This window comes from Oreochromis niloticus, linkage group LG3 (assembly GCF_001858045.2).
Source record: "Oreochromis niloticus isolate F11D_XX linkage group LG3, O_niloticus_UMD_NMBU, whole genome shotgun sequence".
NCBI lineage: Eukaryota > Metazoa > Chordata > Actinopteri > Cichliformes > Cichlidae > Oreochromis > Oreochromis niloticus.
This window is the reverse complement of record NC_031967.2, coordinates 28,448,191-28,473,147: the sequence shown is the minus strand read 5'-3', so window position 1 is coordinate 28,473,147 and position 24,957 is coordinate 28,448,191. Positions and strand designations below refer to the sequence as shown.

Below are 24,957 nucleotides of genomic sequence, written 5' to 3'. Positions count from 1 at the left end.
TAGGGTACCAATTATATATTTAATTATTAAATCTAAAATTTTACTCAGTTGAGACATAATTTAGTTTTGCATAGACATAATATTCACTCTTGACAACATGGCAATCCAAGTTACATTCATGCAATAACTGACTTGATTCTTGTCCGCAGCAATCCATATGCTTTCATTTTTTGCTTTGTGTAAATATATAGTGTTATGTTAAAATGGTCCAAAATTCTGCTCTGCTGCACATACTGTAGTTTTTATAAGTTGACAGGGATAATAATAATTAAAAGTTGATCATGAATAACATAAATGCAGCCATGTGAATTATTAATAATCAGAGATGAGGGCAGTGAGTAACACAGGATCAAGTTTACAAAGTTGTATTTTGCCATTTTATTGTTTATTTCTCACTTCTGTGACCTGAAACACAGATAAAAAGAACCAGACTATTGTGTCTCAGAGCTACAATGTTTTAACTATGAACTCAGTGCAAGACAATAAGTGCACACACACACACACACACGCACACACACGTACACACACGTACAGACTGCATATGATTTGTCTTCACTGGTCAGAATGTCTGATGATCTTTGGCCTTTATGTGGAAGAAGAAGTCCAGGCTGTGTGTCGTCCTACAAGTTTTTAAATCAGACCTTGGTTTTGTACATTTCTCATGTTATTTTCATATTATGAAACGTGCTGCAAAACAAACTAAGGCAAACCAACTGTGTCGTGTAAAGGTTGGATGAGAGCACTGCTCTGCTGCATTGGATTTAAAGTAAAGAACAGTGTAGGTTACAGTGTAGCAGAGATCAATTTGAAATAAAGCTGATGATACTTAAAGGAAAGCGTATGTATTTTAAAAGTAACGGCAATGGTTCATGTTAAGTTAGTCCATGCTGTTATTAGTAAACGTGTCACTCTTTCTTCATTGATTTCTTTCATTGATCTTAGTTGACATAGTTAGATAACAAATACTAAGAAAAACGTCTAAAAAGTACACGTGTAGATGTTAATAATTAATAGCTGATCAGGAGATGAATATAAGAAACCAAAGCAGATATTTCATCAGAATTCTTATGAGTGGTGAAATTGGATCATTTGGACGATGAATCCCAGCAGTTTACTGCTGGTTTTGTTGTGTTGTGGTCTGACTTTGGCCCAGGGCACTATCGAAACACAATCACCTTCATGCGTCGACACGTGTAATAACGCCAAAGAGTTTGGTGCTATGAGAGAAAAAATACATTCTTTGGAAACCAAGATGATGAACATTGAAAACAGGCTGACAGGCTACGAAAGTCGCATTCTGCAGCTGGAACAAAAGGGTAAAGAACAAAACTCAAGCAGAAGTGTATTTTTGTGATCTTACACTTTTTTTTTGAAAAACAAATGGTGTAAAGAGTCACTTTTAATCTGAAATAAGCATTTCTTTTTTTTTTTTTTTTTTTAGAGAGAAACATGGTCATATTCAGTGCTGGAATTGGGGGAGGTTCACCATTGGGTCCCTTTAACACAGACCAAACTATAATCTACAATAAAGTGTTTATAAACACTGGAAATGCCTACAACGAACTCACAGGTAAGATTCTTCTTGATGTTTGTGTAAGTGAAGTAAATAAAGCCAAAAAAGAAAAATGTGTTGTGTGGTTTTACATGTTTATAGTCAGTAATAAGAAATTTAGGTTCACATTTGCAGATTCTGAAAAATAAAACAGATTTAAAGATATTATAAATGTTTAACTGAGGTGTTTCTTGAATCTGCACGTGTAAAACCTGCTTCTTCAGAAAATCACAAAAAATTAAAAGAGTTTTCTCATTTTTTTCACCAGGTATCTTCACAGCACCTGTTTCAGGTGTGTACTTTTTTACCTATTTCTGTCATTCTGGAGGTGTCCGTAAAACATCGCTGCATTTGTACAAGAACAATGAGGTGATACTGCACATCCATGATCACCAGTCAGCTGACGCGGCTGATAATGGAGGAAATGCGGTGTTCCTGCAGCTGCAGCAGGGTGATACAGTCTATGTGCGCTTAAAGGCTAATTCACATGTCTATAGATCCAGCACAGTAACAAATTTCAGTGGATTTTTGGTCAAAAAAACCAATTAAAAATAGATGTACATGTCTTTGAAATTGTATTTAGCTGCAGTGTTTCTTGTGTGTGCTCCAATAAAACACATTTAAATCATACCTACGGTTGAACATGGTGTTTACTTCACTTTTGTGTTGGTAAATGATTTAATGCTGGTCAAAATAGTAAAAGACTGTTTAAATGTGTACAAGTACAAACTTGTCTTTGATTTATTTGTAGCTAGTGGAAGAACAGCATTATGTCTGGAAACAGTTCACGGGGAAGATTCATAAAAGCCATTTTTCCTATCTCTGAAACCAGGATAAAACTGAAACATGATGTGGTATGTCTCTGTCTCAGAGGAAAACCAGTAACAACTCAAAGTAACGAGATGCAGTCATGCTTGGATTACACCTACAAAAGTGGCTGTTGACCTATTACAGTTGCCAGAAAATGGTAACTCCAAGAGAATTGTAAAAAAAGAGGCGTAATAAATATGGTTGACAGACTGGTTCAGTATACCTGCTGCTGCCTGTAGTGCATCTTTCAGCAATATTGAGAGCATTACATTAACGCCAGTAGCATGATTTATGCTGCTCTACAATGAAACACTACAAAGTGGAGGCAGGATGGTGTGTTTTGGGTCATTTTGACTAGGAGCAAAAAAAATTTAAATAGCTCAATTAAGAATATATATACAGTCTAGCTGACATGAATAAATACATGATTAATTCTTAATTGTTTCAGATCACAAAGGTTTTTTTTTTTTGGTTTTTTTTTAAAAACTTGGTTTCACAGATAAACATCTGTTATCACATAGTCATGTCATGTTTACCTAAGAAATCAAAACATAAGAGCCATCATGATTCTAAATGATTTTGTATTTTAAGTCGGTAGGACCTGTTGGGTTCTTGGGCATTCAAGCGCAGAGGTTCCTAAAACAACAACTGACTGATCTCAAGAAAAGATTAATCGTTTATGTATGTCATGTAATGTGCCCTTCTTCCAGTAGAGGGAGCGACTCATCCACTAGTATTTAAAGCTCCAACCACTGAGATTTCCACTCAGAAACAACATGTTATAAAATCTACAAACTTGTGACTAATATATGTGTATTACACAACAACAAGGCAGTATCTTTGAAGGTGCTTGTTGTGTATCAAAGGAGAAACCCAGCCACCCCTGGCCACAAGCAATTGCACTACTAATTAGGCTAATAGGCTGCAATGATTTGAGCTAGAATAACCTGATTTTAAAAAATCCTTTGTTTCAATACTTTAAATCACTGCTCTATACCTCACCATGTCACCTTGTAAATGTGAGCATTTCACCCACAGCTACAATTAAAAACAGACCTGCAGTAGAAATGTTATCTTGTAGCGTGCCTGTGAATAGATAGTAGATGTCTTAATAGACATTATCTCCATGCAGCCTCCAAAGAAACTGATAACAGAACAGCAACGGTGAAAATTATGCTTTCATAGATTAATGTGAATCCAGTGAGGCGGAGCTGTCACAAAGACAGTGAAATAAATAGTTTTTTTGCTTGTTTGTTTGATTTTTACACTGAGCCAGAAAAGGCTGCTGGAGTATTGTAGTCAACTCATTGGGTGTGTGGACACACAAGTTTGTGAATGCAATAACTTTAGAACGACACAACATAGGATTTTGAAATTCATACCACAGGTGTATCTACTGTGAGCTAAGAGGTACCACTTTACTGGAAGCAGCAGACCAGGGTCCTTCATGAAACCACCTGTTTAATCAAATACTAAATAGGTCATGAAGGGTTAACAACTCACATCCACACTGATGTTATTAAAGTAATGGTTAACTTATCTTAGAGTTTTGCTTCATGATAGAGAAGTCAAAGAAAACCACAGATATGAAATGGTTCTCACTGATGTAAGAGAAACAATTAATAGATTTAACATGACAATGGCAGAGTGAAGCTGTTTGTTTCCCATATATGTAGTTATACTTATTTGCACACAAATAGTTCATAGTTCACCAGTTCATAGCAATCAATTATCTAGGACCGACCTGTCTTGACTTACTTTGCACAGTAATGAATCAGATGTTAGTCAAGCTGGAGTGGCAGTGCTAACCCCGCCCCCTAGTTGGATGGATGAGACTGTCATGGTCCTGGGTCGCTGACCCAGCGTTTCTGAGTGTATTGTCATGATTTTCTAGTTTCTTCTGATTTGTATTAGTTCTTAGGGTTTGGTTCTTGTGTTTAGTGTTTTATTATTCCTACCTGTGTTGTTTACCCCCTGTGCTCTGTTCGTGTCTCTGAGTTTGTGTTTGTAAAACAGTTTGTGAGCTTCCTGTTTTACTTTGAAGGTCTGTGTCTCGTCGTGTCTAATTAGGTTCAGCTGTGTTCCCCTCTAGTGTGTCATTCCCTCGTTACCTTGTGTGTATTTTTAGTGTGTGCCTGCCTGTGTTCCTTGTCAGTTCGTCTGTGTTATTTTGTGTTTCTATGTGTCTCTCTGCTCCTTGCCTCGCATGAAGACAGCCGCAGGAACAAGAGTGCCAAATGAATTAGATAAATGCATCATTAATTAATTAATTAAATGTGTCATTAATTACATACAACTTTAGATGAATATTTAATATTTAATTCAATAATGTCAATTTTAATTAATTCATGAAACATTTAATCAATTATTTAATGATGTATTTAATCAATTTATTTTGTCACTCATGCCCCTCCATAGATTTAAATCTAGCATATATTTGTCATTAATGTCGGAAACTGCAAGCACACAACGTCATTCACTCTAGTAAATTAGATTTTTGTAAATATTTGTTTATGCTACGGGTAGCATGTGGGTAGCTCCACATTTAGTGTATATAGTTTCAGTCGCGTGATTTTAGCCATAAAGTGTTTTCTTAAATTCAGTGGACATATCAATTTGGTGCTGATTACACCATTCTTTTGGAACATTTCAGATTTATGCTTTTTGACTTTTACTTTTAGAATTCATTTTGAAGCAAGTTTCACAAGAAAATTGGCTATTGTCTATGAGAGTGGAATATGTTAATTCTCTGTTTCTATCTGATAACAGACACATATTAAGAATATGTGAGATATGTTTGGAAAAAGTATGTACACAGTATTAATACTGTAAAGTACAGTGTAGCGAGGAATGCTAAGTCCTCTATAATGGAAAGATCAAACAGCCACTTCATAAACGCATGGCACAACATAGAAGAGCCACCTCCATGGAACAAGACTCAGCTGTCCATCTGCAAGGACAAAGGTCACTCTTTTGAGGATTAAAATGTTCACATTTTGGACAGAGAAGACAGATGGTTTGAAAGAGGAATAAAAGAAGCCATTTAACGCCCACTCACTTCCTGGGCAATTTGACCTCAGGAAATTACATGACAGGAATTACATCACTATGAGTTCACCCAAAAACTTGACTGATTGTGACCTACAGCCGTTTTTGGCTCATGTGATTAAGTAGAGGATCATTAGGGGGTCCATGTCCCTCTTGGGGGACACTCCCATAGGGCTTAAATCTGGGATTCTCCACCATTTGACCTTAGAACTGAAGAAGCTTCTCGGATGAGAGGTGAAACGTCTTCAAGCAACTTAAAGAAATCCAGACGCTTTTCTTTCCGATCTCCTTAGATGACTTGGATGACTAAGAACCTTCACAGATAATTTAAATTTGTTGCAATTTCTGCTCCCCTCATTGTCAGAGCTCTCTTAAAAAATTAATGTCAATGATGCTTTTTATAAAAGATTAATAAAGGATATATAATACAAGTCACTTTGCCAAAAAAACTGATTGAAGCTTCAACCTTGTGACAGGAAGGTTGTTTGTAGCTCAGGAAACAAGTGTGACAGCTACAGCCTTAAGCAAACAGAAACTCTGCCTGGAGGCGGGCCCATGCACCGGGAACAGCCAGCCCACAAATACACCAGTAGATCGGAAGCAAGAGGCCAAATTTAGATGTAGGGGGAAACCCACGGAAGTCCTGGGAACTTAACTATTCATTGACTTTAAAGTTAACAATGAATAGGAAGCAGACCTGAATGATAACAACAAAAACCACTACCATAGTCAACAACAACAAAGATAGTAATAAAAAGTTAATTAAATCTTATTATTAAGACTTCTTAATCTCAATCATAGCTTACCAGGTTACCTTCCAACTGTGTCTCAGCTGTCTAGACAAGTAAATGCATTCCTTCACTGCATTCAGACAAAGTATAATATCTGGTTCTTCTGGTTTTATTGCTTATCTTATTAACTACCTCATCAACTACACGAAGTGTAGGCGTTGCTTACAGTAAAACGTGATCACAGAAGCTGAGCATATTCTTTTGGCTTTTAAAGTCTAAGACAATGGGACAGAGTTGTAGTTAGCAATGGCGCTCCAACAGCTTGTGTGCTGGTTCAGTGTGATGATCGTACTCTTTTTCAAAGGTGAGAAAAAAGATTGGTTTTTTTCATTACATAGTTTGTTTCTGGAGCAGATGTAAAAGAATAATTATAGGCACAAATGTAAACTACACTGTATAGTAAACTATATTATATAGTATAATATTTATTCCGATACTGTAGTATTGTCATAAATATCCAATGTTATAATATTAACAAAACAAATTAATTAAACTCAATCGTTGATTAAAATCTGCATTTCACAAGACTGAAGACTTCTGTAAATATCGTGTTTGACTCTGTTCAGCCAGTCTTTCTTTCCTTAAAAGTTTTATATACAAGGTTAACGTTTCAGTTTAAAACGGTCTAGCTGTGTAGGTTATTTTTTGCAGTGTTCATGTTGACAATGATCACTTTCAGTAATACTTGAGCAAGTACACTGAAAAAAATAACCTGCTAGATTAACATTACAAAAATATGTATATCAGTTACATGTTTCGTCAGCCTTAGTGTTTTATGTTAGGCTAAACATTTTTGAACAACGAACTGTATTTTTAAAACTACTGTTGTAGTTTGTGAGTCATCTGTTTACAATGTTTCTGAGGAACATTCCATAACGTTTCTCCAAAAGTTTCTTACGACATCACAGCTATGTAAAAAACAAATATGTTTTTAAATGTAAGAGTCATAAGGAACTATAGCAACAGGAACATAATTATTTAAATGTAACAAAGAAGAGCCTTAAAATAACATTTTAAACCACAAGCTCAAAACCAAGTGACCTAAACTGGTTAGTATTGGCTTGCATCTATCGCTAAAACATCACAATAACTTATACTAGACTATGCAATCTGTTTGTAGAAATGCACCCTGCAATTGAAAATGGCCTCTTGGTAAATGGCCTCAGAAAAAAACCCAAACTATGTGTCACCAACAAAAATAAACTGATGCTCTTTATGTAGTGTATTAGGGCTGTCAGCGTTATTAATCAGCATTCATGCTGCCCTAATACACTACAATAACTTATGCCAGGGAAAACATCACAGAACAACCAAAATTACCATGACCATGTCCAACGAGCTTGCAAATTGTCTGCCATCTATATATCTGTTTCAATGACTGACACCAGGCTTGTGACCACCTGAGATCAGTTGACACCTTCAAAATTACTGTGGCAAATCAAGATGTCAAATAATGCAGTGATCATTTTGCAATTGCCCAAAAGTGGTACACTCAGCCTCAATGTGATGAGAAAAAAAAGTCAGAATGGACTCAATGTTCAGCACCCCCGTTGTCGAAGTCGCAGCACTGAGCTGCGACCACAAGGTGGTTGGTGCCTGTTGTGGTGGTAATACCCGAACCAAATGGTGGACACCAGAGATGAAGGGAGTCACTAGGCTGAAGAAGGAGTCCTATCGGGCTTGATTAGCCTGTGGGACTACAGGAGCAGCTGATAGTACCAACAGGCCATGCGGAACGCAACTGGGGCAGTGGCTGAAGCGAAAACAAGGATGTGATAGTTGTGGCATATGTGTTAGAACAGTGAACCTGGAGGTGGTGATACAAGTCCTTTTGAAATTACCTTTTTAAAATGAACAGAGCTTTTTCTCTTTATAAATCCTGCTTTGTAACATCAAAAATTATAATATTAGGTTTAGGAAAAGTTTGGTTGATGATCCATTAAATGTATTAACCCTTTTAAATAGATGCTTGAGGTACCCAATGCATAACAATACAACTTTAAGAGGTCCTGCCCAAATAACTATGCGTGATATAAAGTTATGTCTTCATCTGAACTAAACTTTTTTTGTCTTTCATTTCTGCTTCTCAGGTTGTGATTCAAAGCTGCCCGGTGAGCAAACAAAAGCTCTATCTTCTTTAACTTTCATGGCTTTTTTTTTGTGTTTATTTATGCTGGCTCACACCCGGAAACAAACAAGTTTCCGGGTGTCAGCTCTACGGCAACAAGAGAAAAATACAAAATACCATCATCGGTTGCATTCTGTAATAGAGCCTGTGACTTACGATGCAATAACTCCTAAATTTACAATGCATGTGTTATGTAATTTTCCTGAGATTAGCGTGCAATTTTAACTCTAAGCACTAAGTTTTTGAGCAGAAATTTTTTGCAGGGTTTTGCAAGAAGGGATGCAGTAGTTATAGCCTACTGTAAGTAATTTTAGGTTGTGAGCAATTTTCAAGCATTATTTTTGACTTTTTTTTCTTCTCTAATCCAGCTCTCCCATCAGCAGTACAATATTTTTCAAAAAAATAATGCAACGATGTATACGCTTATCAAAATGATAAGGGGGCAGGGTCGTAGTAGCGTTCTTGTAATGTGTAATAACATTTCTTTGAGAAAGCTTTTTGTGTCTTATGGTTCTTACTTCTGTGTGGGCAACTATGCTTCAGTATGAAAAGCATGGTATGTTGTATCCACCACATTTCTTTTATGTTCTTCATTCTTGTTTTTTTTAGATGGAGCCAAAATCATTTTAACTGGATCTGGATCGACTCGATGCTCTGGAAGAGTAGAAATTTATCACAATAATAACTGGGTGTCAGTTTCTGATTATAACTGGGACTTAAATGATGCAGAGGTGGTTTGCAGACAATTAAACTGTGGGACGGCACTAGAAGCTCCTCGATCAGCTCGCTTTCGTGCAGAAACTGAACAGATTTGGCTTGATATTGTCAACTGTTCAGGAAACGAAAGTTCTCTAAATGAGTGTCAACACAGTGAATTTGGAAGACACAAATGTGGATATGATCGGAATGCTCGTGTGATCTGTTCAGGTGAGAAAACATTTAGATATTGAAGACATTCTAAGTCATTCTGTTCTTGTGTGCCACAAATGAAATCTCTCCTATAAAATGTAATGAACATATAAAATAATGGTTATGCACTTTGTCCAATAGATCTTATCAGGTTAGCTGGGTCTGGATCAACTCGATGTTCTGGCAGAGTAGAAATTTATCACAAAAAGATCTGGGGAAGAGTCTCTGATAATGGCTGGGACTTAAATGATGCAGAGGTGGTTTGCAGACAGTTAAACTGTGGGACGGCACTAGAGGCTCCTCATTCAGCTTACTTTGGTGCAGGAACTGGACAGATTTGGCTTGATAATGTGGCCTGTTCAGGTACTGAAACTTCTCTAACTGAATGTAAACACAGTGGATTTGGATCACACAGATGTGGACATGGTCAGGATGCTGGTGTGATCTGTTCAGGTAATAAAACTGTTAGATATTGACAACATCATAAGTCATTCTGTTCTTGTGTGTCATATATAAAATCATTCCTATATAATGTAAAGAACATATCAAAATATTTTTATGCCCTATGTTTAATAGATCTGATCAGATTGGCTGGCTCTGGATCGACTCGATGCTCTGGCAGAGTAGAAATTTATCACAAAAATATCTGGGGAACAGTCTCTGATTATAACTGGGACCTAAATGATGCTGATGTGGTTTGCAGACAGATAAACTGTGGATCGGCACTAGATGCTCTTCAACTTGCTTACTTTGGTGAAGGAACTGGACAGATTTGGCTCAGTGATGTGACCTGTTCAGGAAATGAAAGTTCTTTAACTGAATGTGAACACTCTGGATGGGGAAACTACTACTATGGACATTACTACGATGTTGGTGTAATCTGTTCAGGTGACAAAATGAGAACACTTTTAGATATGTAACAATTTGCTTCATACTCTGTTCAGTGTCATACATTTAAAAAAACCAAGGCACATGTAAGGCACATATATCAAAATGATGGTTTCTTTTGTGACTTATGCTCAAAAGGTCCAATCAGATTAGCTGGATCAACTCAATGCTCTGGCAGAGTAGAAATTTTTCACAATAAAATCTGGGGAACAGTCTGTGATAATGGCTGGGACTTAAATGATGCTGAAGTTGTCTGCAGCGAGTTAAACTGTGGGACGGCACTAGAGGCTCCTCGATCAGCTCACTTTGGTGCAGGAACTGGACAGATTTGGCTTGATAATGTGGCCTGTTCCGGAAAAGAAGGTTCTCTAACTGAGTGTCAACACAGTGGATTTGGAGCAAATACCTGTAAACACGGTCAGGATGCTGGTGTCATTTGTTCAGGTGAGATACATTTGGATTATCTACTCAATGTCAAGTAATGCCATGTAAATGTAACTTTTCTGTTTTAGAGCTTTTTCATCCATTCATTGGTGTGTTTTAGATTGCATTCATTGTGAGGAGTCAAATTAAGCTGTACAGTAACCATACTCTGTAGGATTTTGGTAATGAAGTGTTCCATCATTCTCTGTAAATGCAGCTGCGGTTCAGAGAGACATCGAATAATTTAGGAGCTTAAAAAAATTAAAGAAACAATTTTAACCACTTTAAACATTTTTTTTATTTTCAAATGCACATTGGAGAGAGAGAGACATTGCAGTTCTCTATCACATTTCAACTATCTCTCCACTACATTATATATTCCATATATACAGGGAATGTGTTGTGTACTTTGTGTGGTACCGTGTGGTGACCAGAGACGGGCAGTAACGCGTAACGCGTTACCGTAATCTGATTACTTTTTTCAAGTAACGAGTAATGTAAGGGATTACCATTGCAAAAACGGTAATTAGATTACCATTACTTTCCTGTAGGAATGCTGCGTTACTGCGTAATTTTTTTGCGAGAATGTCTCATGACAGTGACGTAAGCGAGTGCGACGTTCGTGGCAACAGCTGTCTGCAGATCAACAATGGATAATATATCGAGTGCGGGAGAGAGTATGAGCGTGCAGCGTTTAAAGCGTGGAAGTACTGACCTTACTTTGAGTTTGATTCCATAAAAAGTGACAAAAACATTAGTGTCCGTTGTGCGTGGGAAGAAAACTTCTTTTTACAACGAAAAAACCCCTAAACTTCCAAGCAAGCACCGAGTGCGCTACGACTGTAATGGGAAATTCACAGAGAAACTCGCGGATTCTTCCACTGACCGCCGCGGCACACCTGCACCAGGGTAAACCTCCGCCTACCCCAGTCCTGCTTTACAGGTGAAAATAGAGCAACAGGACTGCTGAGTCTTTGATTTTATTTATTTTCTGCTGTGTTTCACTTGCATTTATTTGAAAAACTGAGTGTAAACACAAAAAAATATTTTATTTTATGTGCTGGAATGTGCAGAAAATAGGTTTAAATGTTAAACAAATTTCTTCCAGTCAGAGAATGTTGCATATAATTTAATTTTTGCTTGATGCATAAAGTTAAAAGATTAAAACAAATAAAACAAGTTTTAAAAAGAGACTTTTCCATTTGATTACATTTTGTATGATGGATTATGCAGAAAAAGTAGAATTGGGCTGAAAGATCTATCGCTTTATCACCTATTCAGGTTGTAAATCGTGTTTTTAAAAAGTATCTAAGTAACTAAGTAATTACTTTTGAAGATAAGTAATCAGTAAAGCAACAGGATTACTTTTTGGGGGAAGTAATCAGTAATTAGTTACTGATTACTTTTTTCAAGTAACTTGACCAACACTGGTGGTGACAGTGTGTACCTGTTTACTATTGTGGTGGGGAGCATGTTTCGGCACCCTCCCAGAATTTCTGTTACCCCTGATAAAAATGTTTCTTTGTTTTTTTTTAAACACAAAAACTGCAGTGAGTTTAATGCTGGCTGCAGTCTTGTGGGTTTATGCTGCCAGTGGTTCCTTGCTGTGGCTCCCTGCTCAGTTTCTGCTAACCCTTGCGTTGCCATTTTCACTCATTGGCTTCCCAGTTGTACACAAAGCATCCTGTTCATACAATTCCAGGAGCTCACTATTGCAGACTGTGATCCCTCCGGCGTATTGTCCACTAGTTGCAGGTTTACGCGCTCAGTTGGACCTCGCTGTGATCTGACACTATCAGGCCAACGAGCAAGAGTTCTCCAGCTGCTATGGCTGTCTGGTCTGTTCTCGTAGTTGCGAGTTCACACTCAGCTCCTTCTCTGAGCTTGCTCACCTCAAAGCTGGAGAGATAGTCTCTCACTCAGAGAACCAAGTTTACAAAGTAACCATACATTTGCTTTCACATCGAGGCTCTCTCTTCACTCAGGTATAACGCTTTTAGACACCCTGAGAGTCGATGGCACGATACCCTAGGCAACAGATCAGGGTTCTGCCCAATGTGAAGGCCAAGCCCGAGAAAGAGATGGAAAAGATAGATAAGAGATAAACTTTTATTAGTCCCACACATGGGAAATTTGTTGTGTTACACCAGAAAATGGACAGTGCAAAGTTGCAGCACTAAAAATGAGGAAAAACCATAAACTATTATAAGATAAAAAGAATAACTTACTATATAAATCTCATGGTCCTAGGTTGGTGACCCAGTTTCTTGAGTATTGTACTTTTATTTCCTCATGTTTTGACTAAAAGTATTTTGCTTTCTTTTTTGTATTTCTAGCTCTAGTCCTTTGTTCTTTGTTCCCAGGTTTTGTTTCCGTGTTCCCTTTGCTCAGTGTCAAGTCCATGCCTCTGTGCCTGTTGTGTGTTTCCTGTTTTACTTTGGAAGTCTGTGTCTTATGTCAGTGTTTCTGGTTTTGCTTCCCTTGTCTCATTAAGTCTGATTTCTCCCAGCTGTATTTCCCTCCTGTCTCCCATTCCCTGATTTCTATAGTGTTTATTTAAGCCCTGTGTTTTCCTTGCACTGTGTCGTGTCATACCCTCACCGTGCTGTGTTTTGCCTCAGTGTTTCTGGTAATATTCTAGCTTGCTGTTTCTCAGTTTGTTTTCTAGTTTCTCAGTTTTTGAGTTGGAGATTCATGTTTTTTAGTTTAGTTCCCTCGTATTTCATGTGTGTATGTTCTCCAGCAATCACTCAATTTCTGAGTCCTACATTTGGGCCCTACCTCCTGCCTGTTACACAGCACTCACCATGACAATACAACAGAATACTATGCTGTCAGAAAAATTACACTCGGTGGTATTGCACGTGTGTGTGTATGTTTGTCTGTGCATATGTGGTAATCTGTAAAGTCTTTGTTGTGGAGTCCGACAGCAGTAGGAAGGAAAGACCTGCGGAGTCTCTCTGTCCCACATCGTGGGTGCTGCAGCCTGCCCCTGAAGGAGCTACTCAGTGCTATCAAAGTCTCCTGCAAGGGGTGGGAGATGTTGTCCAACAGGGATGACAGCTTAGCCACCATTCTCCTCTCACTCACCACCTCCACTTGGTCCAGAGGGCATCCTAGAACAGAGCTGGCCCTCCGGATCAGCCTGTTCAGTCTCTTTCTGTCTCCAGCTGAGATGCTGCCGCCCCAGCAGAGCACACGTTAAAACATGGCCGAGGCCACCACAAAGTCATAGAAGGTCTTCAGCAGTGAGCCCTTCACTCCAAAAGACCTGAGTCTCCGCAGCAGGTACAGCCTGCTCCGCCCTTTTCTGTAGAGAGCATCTGAATTATGAGTTCAGTCCAGTTTATTGTTCAGATGAACCCAAGGTACCTGTAGCTATCCACAGTCTCAATGTCCATACCTTTTGTGTTTAGTATAGTGGAGGATGTTTGTGCCTGCAGAAGTCTACCACCAGCTCCTTGGTTTTTTTCAGTGTTGATCTGGAGGTTGTTCTGCTGGCACCAGTCCACAAAGCCTTGGGTCAGTTCTCTGTTATCCTTGTCTTGCCCATCAGTGATGAGGCTGACTATTGTAGAGTCTTCAGAGAACTTCTGCAGGAAGCACTGGATGGATTTGTGAGAGAAGTCTACAGTGTAGATTGTAAAGAGGAACAGAGCCAGAACCGTTTCCTGTGGGGCCCCCGTACTACAGACAACCCTGTCCAACACACAGCCCTGAGTTCTCACATACTGTGGTCGGTCGGTGAGGTAGTCTAGTATGCGAGGTGATGGTCCACTCCTGTGTTCTCCAGATTCTCCTTCATGACTGTGGGAAGAATGGTGTTGAAGGCACTGGAAAAATCGGAGAACATGATTCTCACAGTGCTCCCAGCGGTCTCCAGGTGAGAAAGGGAATGATGTAGGAGGTGAATGATGGCATCATCTACTCCAGTTCCAGGCTGATAGGCAAACTGGTTGGGTCCAGTGAGACAAGCTGGAGCCGTGTGCTGGATGTGTATTGGCTACTGTGGTTGGGAGTGGGGAGTAGTGACCAGGGTGTGTGGAGGAGGTGGGAGGTGTCTGAGGCGTCAGAGGCAGAACAGCAGCAGCGGGGGTGGGTGAGTCTGCAGCCAATGGACGAATCAAATCTGTCAAAGAAGTGATTTAGTTTATTTGCCCTCACATGCATTTCAACTTGGGTCGAAAGTGCGAACTTAAAACTATATACAAGTTTTTGAATTGTGTCGATGGGCCACATAAAACCAGAGTTATGATAAAAAATATACGCAATGTTTTTTTCCGAACAAAACAGTGGTGTTTACAGCGGAAAGAACGGTAGCGCTAGCAAACACTGTCCGCTTGCGAGTGAAAAAAGAAAAAGAAAAAACACCCCTTCCCTATTGGTGATAAAGTTTACCATGTCAGCCAATCAAAAAAATGATATAGCAACATGTGACACTTGGTTGTTTAGGGAGAAGGGGACGTTTTTAGGAGTGACACCCGCGACGGAAAGCGGGCGAGCAAAAGAAAGAGAGAGAGTGAGTTTTCATATGTGAGACATTAGTGACGTTTAGCGTGTTTGGAGGCTGTAGTTAGTTTGTTGTGTAGTTATTGTTTTGTGTTTAGTGTCAGTTATACTGCTGAATGTGACATTTGCTCCAAAAAAAAAGCCGTCAAAGGCAGATTCCAGTGTAAACGCTGTTCCCACATGGAAAACTGGACTGATGCACCTCCTGCTGCCAAACCTGCAGGGTTTAGGCCTGTGGTGGCCTCCTCTGTCTTATACTGAACACAAACTATTTTTTTGGACTGGCACAAATAATTTGTGTGCTTTCTTAATTGATGCAGAATACCTGATTGTTCTGTAAATAGTTTTAATTGGTTGTATAACAAACACCTGAGGCATTGGCTGCATTTTTAGGTAAATAGTACCACACAACTTTGTTGTTTGCAAAACTTGTGCACAATGTTTAAAAATGCACAATTTCTATTTGCATTTCAAGTTACAAAAATGATTCGTAAAACATGTTTGTGGGTTTTACAGTAAAAAATATAACTTTTTTCTACTCGGATTTTGAATTTTTTGACTGAATTTAGATCAATTGTGCTAATACCAAAATGGAAAAATAACTCAAATTTCAGATGTTTGAGGTTGTGCTGAAGATAATGATACCAAACAAGGCAAGATAAACAGTTTTTAAAGGTGAAATATAGAGGTAAAATCAAAAGTAGTCAAAAATGGCCAATTATACCCTGGACCCCAGAGGGTTAAGATCCGCCTCGCTCTCCTCTGGCCATCTCTGCACTGTATGGGTGACTGGTGGCTCCCTGCACACTAAAGGCTCGTACCTAGGGTCAAGGTGCACGAGGTTGTGATCAGATCTTCCCAGGGGAGGGAGAGCTGAAGAACTGTATGTCTCTTCTGTGCTGGCATACAGTAAGTCCAGTGTTTTATTGTCTCTAGTTGGGCACGTCATATACTGGGTGAAGATCGGCAGTGTGGAGTCCAGTGATGCATAATTATAGTCCCCGGTTACTAGAAAAAGGGCTCCTGGAAATTCTGTTTTTCCTCTGCTGACCACAGCGTGGAGAGAGTCACAGGCCAACACATTGTGTTGGCCAAGGGGTGTTATTGCAATAAGATGTGAGAATTCCCTGGGGAGGTAGTACGGATCCATGCTAACGGCTAACAGCACTAAGTCTGTGCTGCAGAGTTGTTCTTTCACAGCGATGTGCACAGGGTTACGATATCTGTCGTTCACAAATACTACACTGATCCCTACTGTAAACATTGGAGCCACATGCCAGGTCTAGAAACACGGGTGAAAAAATAGGAAAAAAACTGAGAAAAATGACCAGAAATAGCACAAACCTGTAGTGCATGATAGCAGAAGACTGAAGTTAAAAGTTACGAGAAAATAAAGAGGAAATAAGAAAGAAGCTCAGAAATGAATAGAGCTTTTGTAACAGGCTGCCACACAAGAGGTGCGCCGGAGTTCAAAAACAAACAAACAAACAAACAAGAAAATTCAGACAAATCTGAGTAAAGTGACATGGAAGAAATGGGATGATACTAGAGACAAGGATCTGCCCAATACCTCATGGAAGTAGACACCAGCTGGTCTGTCTTCCTAAAGGGTCTGAAGTGCCCAATATACCCTGAAGATCCGGAACAGAGCAGAGAGCAGCCTGGCAGAGAGCTAACGTGGTCTAACCCAGAGGAAAGACTCCGAGCCCAGCAAATACATGGAGCTCGTTAATCCACCTGTTTTAACCGTCAGTGTTATCTCATTCGAAATAATATTGTAAACTGGGGTAACTGTGCTTGGACATTAAAAGTATTGTATGAACTATTCCCACCGTATCTTTGTCTTTTGTTTTCAGCTGTGCCAATTATCTTAACTGGATCTGGATCGAGTCGATGCTCTGGGAGAGTAGAAATTTATCACAATAACATACGGGGAACGGTTTGTGATAATGGCTGGGACTTAAATGATGCAGAAGTGGTTTGCAGACAGTTAAACTGTGGGACAGCACTGGAAGCTCCTCATTCAGCTCACTTTGGTGCAGGAACTGGACAGATTTGGCTTGATAATGTGGCCTGTTCAGGTACTGAAACTTCTCTAACTGAATGTCAACACAGTGGATTTGGATCACACAGATGTGGACATGGTCAGGATGCTGGTGTGATCTGTTCAGGTGAGAAAACTGTTAAATATTCAAGACATTATAGATCAGCTCATTCTTGTGTGTCAAATAAGAAATCTTTCCTATATAATAAAATTAACATATCAAAATTTTGTTATGTCCTTTGCCTGATAGATCTTATCAGATTAGCTGGGTTTGGATCGACTCGATGCTCTGGCAGAGTAGAAGTTTTTCACAATAACATCTGGGGAACAGTCTCTGATTTTAACTGGGACCTAAACGATGCTGATGTGGTTTGCAGACAGATAAACTGTGGGTTGGCACTAGAGGCTCCACGACTTGCTTACTTTGGTGAAGGATTGGGACAGATTTGGCTTGGTGATGTGACCTGTTCAGGAAATGAAAGTTCTCTAACTGAATGTCAACACTCTGGATGGGGAAACTACTACAGTGAACATCACTACGACGTTAGTGTCATTTGTTCAGGTGAGAAAACTTTTAGATAGAGAACAATTTCCCTCATGGTGTCTTCAGTGTCATACATATATGTGGAAGGTCTATCCTTCACATAGATCCACATAGATCTCCAATGTTGTTTCTGGGATCAGCTGGAGCCACTTGCCTAGCTTGGGAGTCACTGCACCTAGTGCTTGAAGTTATATATATGTGTATATTTAATGTAAGTTACATATATTAAAAAAGTAGTTTGTCTTGTGACTTATGCTTAAAAGGTCCAATCAGATTAGCTGGATCGACTTGATGCAGAGTAGAAATTTATCACAATAACATCTGGGGAACAGATTGATGACAGCTGGAACTCAAATGATGCTGATCTGGTTTGCAGATATTTAAACTGTGGGACAGCGCTAGAGGTTCCTCATTCAGCCCACTTTGCTGCAGGAACACACCCTCATTGCTTCTATCATTAGAAGGGAGCTGTGGTGATGTCAGTTTTTGTGTACAACGTGACCAATGACTAGAGTGAAATGGGCCTATTACAGTTACAGTATCTATGATTTTATCCCCTTTGGGTTTTCCTCAGGAGGGACATTCACCATAAAACTCAGCTAAAGAAAACATGCCGTGCTACCCACTGTGGGGACCCCTAGTGACATGGAAAAGCAGTTTTTACAGTTAGCTGTGATCTTTTGTTTTGCCAGCATGCGGCAGGGCTGTGGAAAGCACAGAAAGTTGGCCCTGGCAAGTCACCATAAGCCACAATGGAGACTTTCTGTGTGGAGGGTCCTTAATCACCAACCAGTGGGTGCTGACAGCTGCTTCCTGCATATCACAGTAAGCCACTGTTGCCAGTTTAAATTTTTGTGTGATGATGTTGCAAATGACCATTACTCCTCAGTTTACATCTACCTTAAGATTTTCAGGTTATCATTCTGCTTGTTTTCTGAAGGTCAGGAGTTTTTAATATCTTAAAAAAATTCACTCTACAGAAAGACATTTCCAGAAACAATTTTTTAGGGCAACAAAAAGTGTTGGACCCTCAGTGTGATGTGGCAGACCACGTGAGTTCACTATTGTGATGGGATCAAGCAGATCACTTCTGGAGGTTGTCCAAATCTGAGATGTAACTGCTGTCCAAAATGTTTAGCATAAAGACATAGAATGAGGAAAGGCTAGCCTAGCTGTTTGTAAATAATAATAATAATAATAATAATAGTAAACATTACAGATATCTTTAAATCATTATCCCTGCCAATAATTAACCCCAACACAGAAACACACACACAAAAGAGAAAAAAGAGCTTTGAAAGTAATGATTGTATTTTTGCAAAATAAATCATTCATGTGTCCATTTTCAAGATCAAATGAACAGTACCTGGCTTGAAATCTGATCTGTCTCTCTCAAAAGAAAAAAACAACAAACCATTCTTTTTCACAATTTTTACATTTAGTAACCTGACAGAGGTCCATCTCGGCTGCCACAGCCAGTCAGATTTAAGCTCCAGCGAAATGTCTCAAACGGTGGAAGACATCATCTGTCATCCTGAATTCAACAACAACACACATGAGAACGACATTTGTCTTCTGAAGCTGTCAGTTCCTGTGACCTTCACAGACTACATTCAGCCAGTCTGCTTAGCCTCAGCAAGAAGCACTTTCCACAGTGGGACAAGCAGCTGGATTACTGATTCATGTGAAAATTGTAAGTATATAAAATGTTCTTTTAATTTTCGAGGAATGTACAGGATTTTTTTTTAAAGCTCTTCTATTTCTTTTTACAATTCGGTAACGATTCCTTCCTGAACATCCTGTGTGAAGTAAATGTACCAATAGTGGGAAACAATGAGTGCCAGTGCTACTATGAAAGTGATAAAGTGATCATGAAGAATATGATCTGTGCTGGGCTCAGCGCTGGAGAGAAGGATTCATGTCAGGTGACCCCCAAGATTCATGTATAATGTCACGCCTTGATTAGTGCTGTGAGAATTATGTGTTACTTTCATATTGGATTATTGTGTTTTATTGTATCAATCTCACTGATATTATAGACTGTTAGCTTTCACGACTCAACCAAGATGATTTATTACTCATCCATTTGAGTTTAAGCACAGTTGGATACGCAAAAAATATCTTATCAAAACTTCTGGGAAAATTTTTATCAGTAACATCATAGTCGTAAATGCACTTGAGTGCCTTAGTGCAACAGGTCAACCACATAAACAAGCTTTAAAAGTAATTCTCAGTAGGGACTAGTAAGGCGCTTCAGTGTCTGCTTAGCTTTTTCTGTCCTTGAAGAAGCCTCTTGATAAAATATAAGCGAATCAAAAAATATTTGTGATTGGCTTGATAGCTATCCAGGTGCAGCTTGTAGAAATCGTTAACACTTACTTAGAGACTCTCCTTTAATTTTGATGTGGGCTGACTTTTTAATTTTGTTACTGTCTTTGTGACTATTAAAGTTAATTACAGACTCATAAATAAAATAATAGCTTAGATGTGTGATGAAGCTGATATAATTGTTTTCAAAGCTCACAGTGAGGTAAGCAAACTGCATTTTAGGTTAGTGTTCATAATATTCATGCTTTAGCAGGATCAACACAGAAACAGGTGTAACTAAAAGGTATTTCTCTGCCTTCAGAACTTTGATCTTTCTTTTCTCACAGGGAAACTTAGGGGGACAACTAATGACAAAGAGAGGATTTGAATGGCTCCAGAGTGGAGTTGTGACTTTTAATGATGACTGTGCAAGACCTGCAGTCTTCACTCGTGTGTCAGAGTACCAGAATTGGATCAAGGACACCGTCACTGGCACTCAACCAAACTTTGTTACCTTCACCTTGTCGGGCTCTGACAATGACGTTTATTTCACCTGTCCAACATCATCAACTCTTCCTGTCCCCACAGCTGTCACTACTGCTGTCCCCACCGCTGTCTCTACTCCTGTCACCACCGTCATTACTGCTGTTTCCTCCATTTTCCCTTCCACTTTTCCCACGACTGTTCCCATGATAGTCCCTACCCCTGACCCCACCACTGTCCCAACTACTGCCCACACTACTGTCCATTCTAGTGTCCCCACAGCTGTCCCTTCTAGTATCCCCGCCACTGCCATTCCTACTGTCCCCACAACTGACCCTACTGCTGCTTATTCTACTGCTGTCCCCACCACTGTCCCTACTGCTGCCCCCACCACTGTCACTACTAGTATCCCTACTGCTTCTTCTATGTTTGTGCCCACGGCCGATCCTACTGCTGTTTCCCCTATTGTCCTTTCCACTGTCCCCACTACTGTCCCTACTCCTGTCCCCAGCACTGTCCTTACGACTGCCCCTTCTACTGTCCCCACCACTGTCCCAACTACTGTCTCCACCGCTGTCCCGTCTACTGTCCCTACCAATGTCTCTACTGCTGTTTCCCCCATTCTCTCCTCCACTGTCCCCAACACTGTTCCCACCATTCTCCCTACTGCTTTCCCCCCCACTGTCCATCCGACTGTGTCTACCACTATCCCCACCACTGCCCTTCCTACTATTCCCACCATTGTCCCTACGGCTGTCCCCACAACTATCTCTTCTACTGTCCCCACCACTGACCCTACTACTGTTTCCCCCATTGTCTCCTCCTATATCCCCACCACTGTTCCCACCATTCTCCCTACTGCTATCCCCACCACTGTCCATGAGACTGTGTCCACCAACCCCCTTCCTACTATTTCCACTATTGTCCCTACTGCTGTTCTCACCACTATCCCTTCTACTGTCCCCACCACTGTCCCTACACCAGCCCCCAGCACTGGCCCCACCACTGTCACTACTCCTAGCCCCACCATCTCCCCTACTCCTATCCCAACCACTGTCCCCACCAATGTCCCTACTGTTGTCCCTTATACTGTCCCTTCTACTATCCCCTCTGCTTCTTCTACTTCCGTCCCCATGAGTGACTCTACTGCTGTTTTCCCTGTTGCCTCCTCCACTGTCCCCACCACTGTTCCCACCATTCTCCCTACTGCTTTCCCCCCCACTGTCCATCCGACTGTGTCCACCACTGTCCCCAGCACTGCCTTTCCCACTATTTCCCAAATTGTCCCTACTATTCCCACCATTGGCCCTACTGCTGTCCCCACCACTGTCCCTACTGCTGCCCCCACCACTGTCCCAACCACTGTCACTTCTACTATCCCTACTGCTTCTTCTATGTTTGTCCCCACGACCGATCCTACTGCTGTTTCCCCTACTGTCCTTTCCACTGTCCCCACCACAGTTCCCACCATTCTCCCTACTGCTTTCCCCCCCACTGTCCATCCGACTGTGTCTACCACTATCCCCACCACTGCCCTTCCTACTATTCCCACCATTGTCCCTACGGCTGTCCCCACAACTATCTCTTCCACTGTCCCCACCACTGACCCTACTCCTACCCCCAGCACTGTCCCCACTGCTGTCCCTTCTAGTGTCCCCACCACTGTCCCTACTGCTGTTTCCCCCATTCTCTCCTCCACTGTCCCCACCACTGTTCCCACCATTCTCCCTACTGCTTTCCCCCCCACTGTCCATCCGACTGTGTCTACCACTATCCCCACCACTGCCCTTCCTGCTATTCCCACCATTGTCCCTACGGCTGTCCCCACAACTATCTCTTCCACTGTCCCCACCACTGACCCTACTACTGTTACCCCCATTGTCTCCTCCACTATCCCCACCACTGCCCTTCCTGCTATTTCCACTATTGTCCCTACTGCTGTTCTCACCACTATCCCTTCTACTGTCCCCACCACTGTCCCTACTCCAGCCCCCAGCACTGGCCCCACCATCTCCCCTACTCCTATCCCAACCACTGTCCCCACCAATGTCCCTTCTACTATCTCCTCTGCTTCTTCTACTTCCGTCCCTGTGACTGACCCTACTGCTGTTTCCCCTATTGCCTCCTCCACTGTCCCCACCACTGTTCCCACCATTCTCCCTACTGCTTTCCCCGCCACTGTCCATCCGACTGTGTCGACCTCTGGCCCCGCCACTGCCCTTCCTACTATTCCCACCCTTGTCCCTACTGCTGTCCCCACCACTGCCCCTTCTACTGTCCCTACTCCAGCCCCCAGCACTGTCCCCAACACTGTCCCTTCTACTGGCCCCACCACTGTCACTACTCCTAGCCCCACCATCTCCCCTACTTCTATCCCAACCATTGTCCCCACCAAAGTCCCTCCTACTTTCCCTTCTACTATCCCCAGTGCTTCTTCTACTTCTGTCCCCACGGCCGACCCTACTGCTGTTTCGCCTATTGTCTCCTCCTCTATCCCCACCACTGTTCCCACGATTCTCCCTACTGCTTTCCCCACCACTGTCCCCACCACTCTCCCTACTCCCGTCCCCAGCACTGTCCCGACTACTGTCATTTCTAGTGTCCCCACCACCTTCCCTACTGCAGCTTCCCCCATTGTCCTTTCATCTGTCTCCACCACAGTTCCCAAAAATGTTCCTACTGCTGTCCTTACAACTGCCCCTTCTACTGTTCCCACCACTGTTCCTTTTACTGGCCCCACCACTGTCACTACTCCTAGCCCCACCACCTCCCCTACTCCTATCCAAACCACTGTCCCCACCAATGTCCCCTCTACTATTCCTAATGCTTCTTCTACTTCTCTCCCCAGGACTGACCCTACTGTTGTTTCTCCTATTGTCCCTTCAGCTGTCCCCACCACTGTTTCCACCATTCTCCCTACTGTTTTCCCCACCACTGTCCCCACCACTGCCCTTCCTACTGTTCCCACCATTGTCCCTACTCCTGCCCCCAGCACTTTCCCCACTGCTGTTCCTTCTAGTGTCCCCACTACTGCTGTTTCCCCCATTGTCCCTTCCACTGTCCCCACCACTGTTGCCACGATTGTCCCTACCACTGTCCCTTCTAGTAACCCCACCACTGCTATTCCTACTGTCCCCACCGCTGTCCCTACTGCTGCTTCGTCTACTGCTGCTTCTTCTACTGCTTTCCCCACCACTGTCCATCCGACTGTGCCTACCACTGTTCCTACCACTGCCCTTCCTACTATTCCCACCATTGTCCCTACAGCCGTCGCCACCACTGTCCCTACTACTGTCCCCACCAGTACCTCCACCACAGATAACAGTAAAATTGATAGTGGTGAAAACCTGGTCCACTTCACTCACTTCACCTCTCTCTGTGTTCTTCTTGTGTTGCTCCATGTATTTGTTGGACTGGTGGAATATAACTAAAGACATTTACTTAAGTCTTGTACTTGAATACACACTTTAAATACTTTTACTTGAATAGTAATTTAGTACTTTCTTTTTATGTCATTTTATATATTTGAGGGGAATTGCAATCTTTCTCTCCAATATATTTATGAGACAATGATTCAACATTTTGAAAATAAGTGATCTAAATTTGAAAATGGCAAATGTTTTCCCATTTCGAGTTTCTCAAATTACAGTGATGGGTAAATGGGTGTGTTTTTATATGGCAATTTTCTCCTCATAGCACTCAAAGCGACTTGCCGCTATGCCATAGTTACCATACCAGCATGCTCTACATTTTCCATGTAAATGCTTCCATCACATGCTCTTGCTCAAGGATATTTGGCATGCAAATTTGATCAGACGGGGAATTAACTGCCAACCTTCTGATTTGCTGGTAACCTGCTGTACCACCTGACCTACAGGCAGCTCTGAGTGGTACTGCCTTATCTAGTTACTTTAAGGTTTTAATTACACTGATTGATCTTTTAAGCTCTTAATTTAACAAATTAAAAAATATAATATTTATTAAATTAATGGCTTCAAAAATGTATTATTAGGGCAGGACGGTGGCATGGTGGTTAGCTACACAGTAAGAAGGTCCTGAGTTCAATTCCACCATCAGGCCGGGGTCTTTCTGTTTGGATATTATTGCCCATAGGTGTGAATGTGATTGTGAATGGTTGTCTGTCTCTGTATGTTAGCCCTGCGACAGACTGGCGACCTGTCCAGGGTGTATCCCCTATGACAGCTGGGATAGGCTCCAGCGCCCCCCACGACCCTGAAAAGGATACGCAGAAGCGAATGGATGTATGGATGGATAAAATGTATTAATTTTATTTAAAAACAACACCATTAATTTCCCCATCTCTCACTGTCAATACACTGCCCTTTAGGGGCCCGGCTGAATTATTTACCTTGTTTTTAAATGTATTTATTATGAATTATATTTACTGCAACATGCATGTCCCACTATTCAATGGTCTGCCTATACTGTATATAAAAATCTAAGAAGGGCTATTTTGACTTCCTTAATTTCAAGAAGAAGTAAATTCTTGCAGTATCCACT

The 24,957-nt window shown here is 41.1% G+C and overlaps 2 protein-coding genes across 2 annotated transcripts; both read left to right on the top strand.

The window, feature by feature from the left end:
* The first annotated feature begins 1,057 nt into the window (after positions 1–1,057).
* Positions 1,058–2,182, top strand: LOC100702659 (complement C1q tumor necrosis factor-related protein 3). Its single transcript, XM_003454751.5, has 3 exons — positions 1,058–1,316; positions 1,442–1,570; positions 1,821–2,182. Exons 1-3 carry the CDS (start codon positions 1,097–1,099, stop codon positions 2,099–2,101), a joined length of 630 nt encoding a protein of 209 aa, XP_003454799.1. The 5' UTR covers positions 1,058–1,096; the 3' UTR covers positions 2,102–2,182.
* A 4,203-nt stretch (positions 2,183–6,385) lies between these two features.
* LOC100702928 (mucin-2-like) lies at positions 6,386–24,407 on the top strand. The gene is made up of 14 exons (XM_025904805.1): positions 6,386–6,505; positions 8,292–8,312; positions 8,939–9,256; positions 9,380–9,691; positions 9,815–10,126; positions 10,265–10,570; positions 16,915–17,229; positions 17,353–17,664; positions 18,339–18,471; positions 19,089–19,339; positions 19,456–19,571; positions 20,301–20,754; positions 20,794–23,443; positions 23,483–24,407. Exons 1-14 carry the CDS (start codon positions 6,448–6,450, stop codon positions 23,865–23,867), a joined length of 5,943 nt encoding a protein of 1,980 aa, XP_025760590.1. The 5' UTR covers positions 6,386–6,447; the 3' UTR covers positions 23,868–24,407.
* Positions 24,408–24,957: the final 550 nt, after the last annotated feature.

Excerpts from the sequence above, each read along its gene's own strand:
- LOC100702659 (XM_003454751.5), top strand. The coding sequence starts at position 1,097 with ATGAATCCCAGCAGTTTACTGCTGGTTTTGTTGTGTTGTGGTCTGACT. Across the intron at positions 1,317-1,441 it reads TCTGCAGCTGGAACAAAAGG|AGAGAAACATGGTCATATTC; the intron begins GTAAAGAACAAA and ends TTTTTTTTTTAG. Across the intron at positions 1,571-1,820 it reads TGCCTACAACGAACTCACAG|GTATCTTCACAGCACCTGTT; the intron begins GTAAGATTCTTC and ends TTTTTTCACCAG.
- LOC100702928 (XM_025904805.1), top strand. The coding sequence starts at position 6,448 with ATGGCGCTCCAACAGCTTGTGTGCTGGTTCAGTGTGATGATCGTACTC. Across the intron at positions 10,571-16,914 it reads TGCTGGTGTCATTTGTTCAG|CTGTGCCAATTATCTTAACT; the intron begins GTGAGATACATT and ends TTTTGTTTTCAG. Across the intron at positions 18,472-19,088 it reads GCTGCTTCCTGCATATCACA|TAACCTGACAGAGGTCCATC; the intron begins GTAAGCCACTGT and ends TTTTACATTTAG.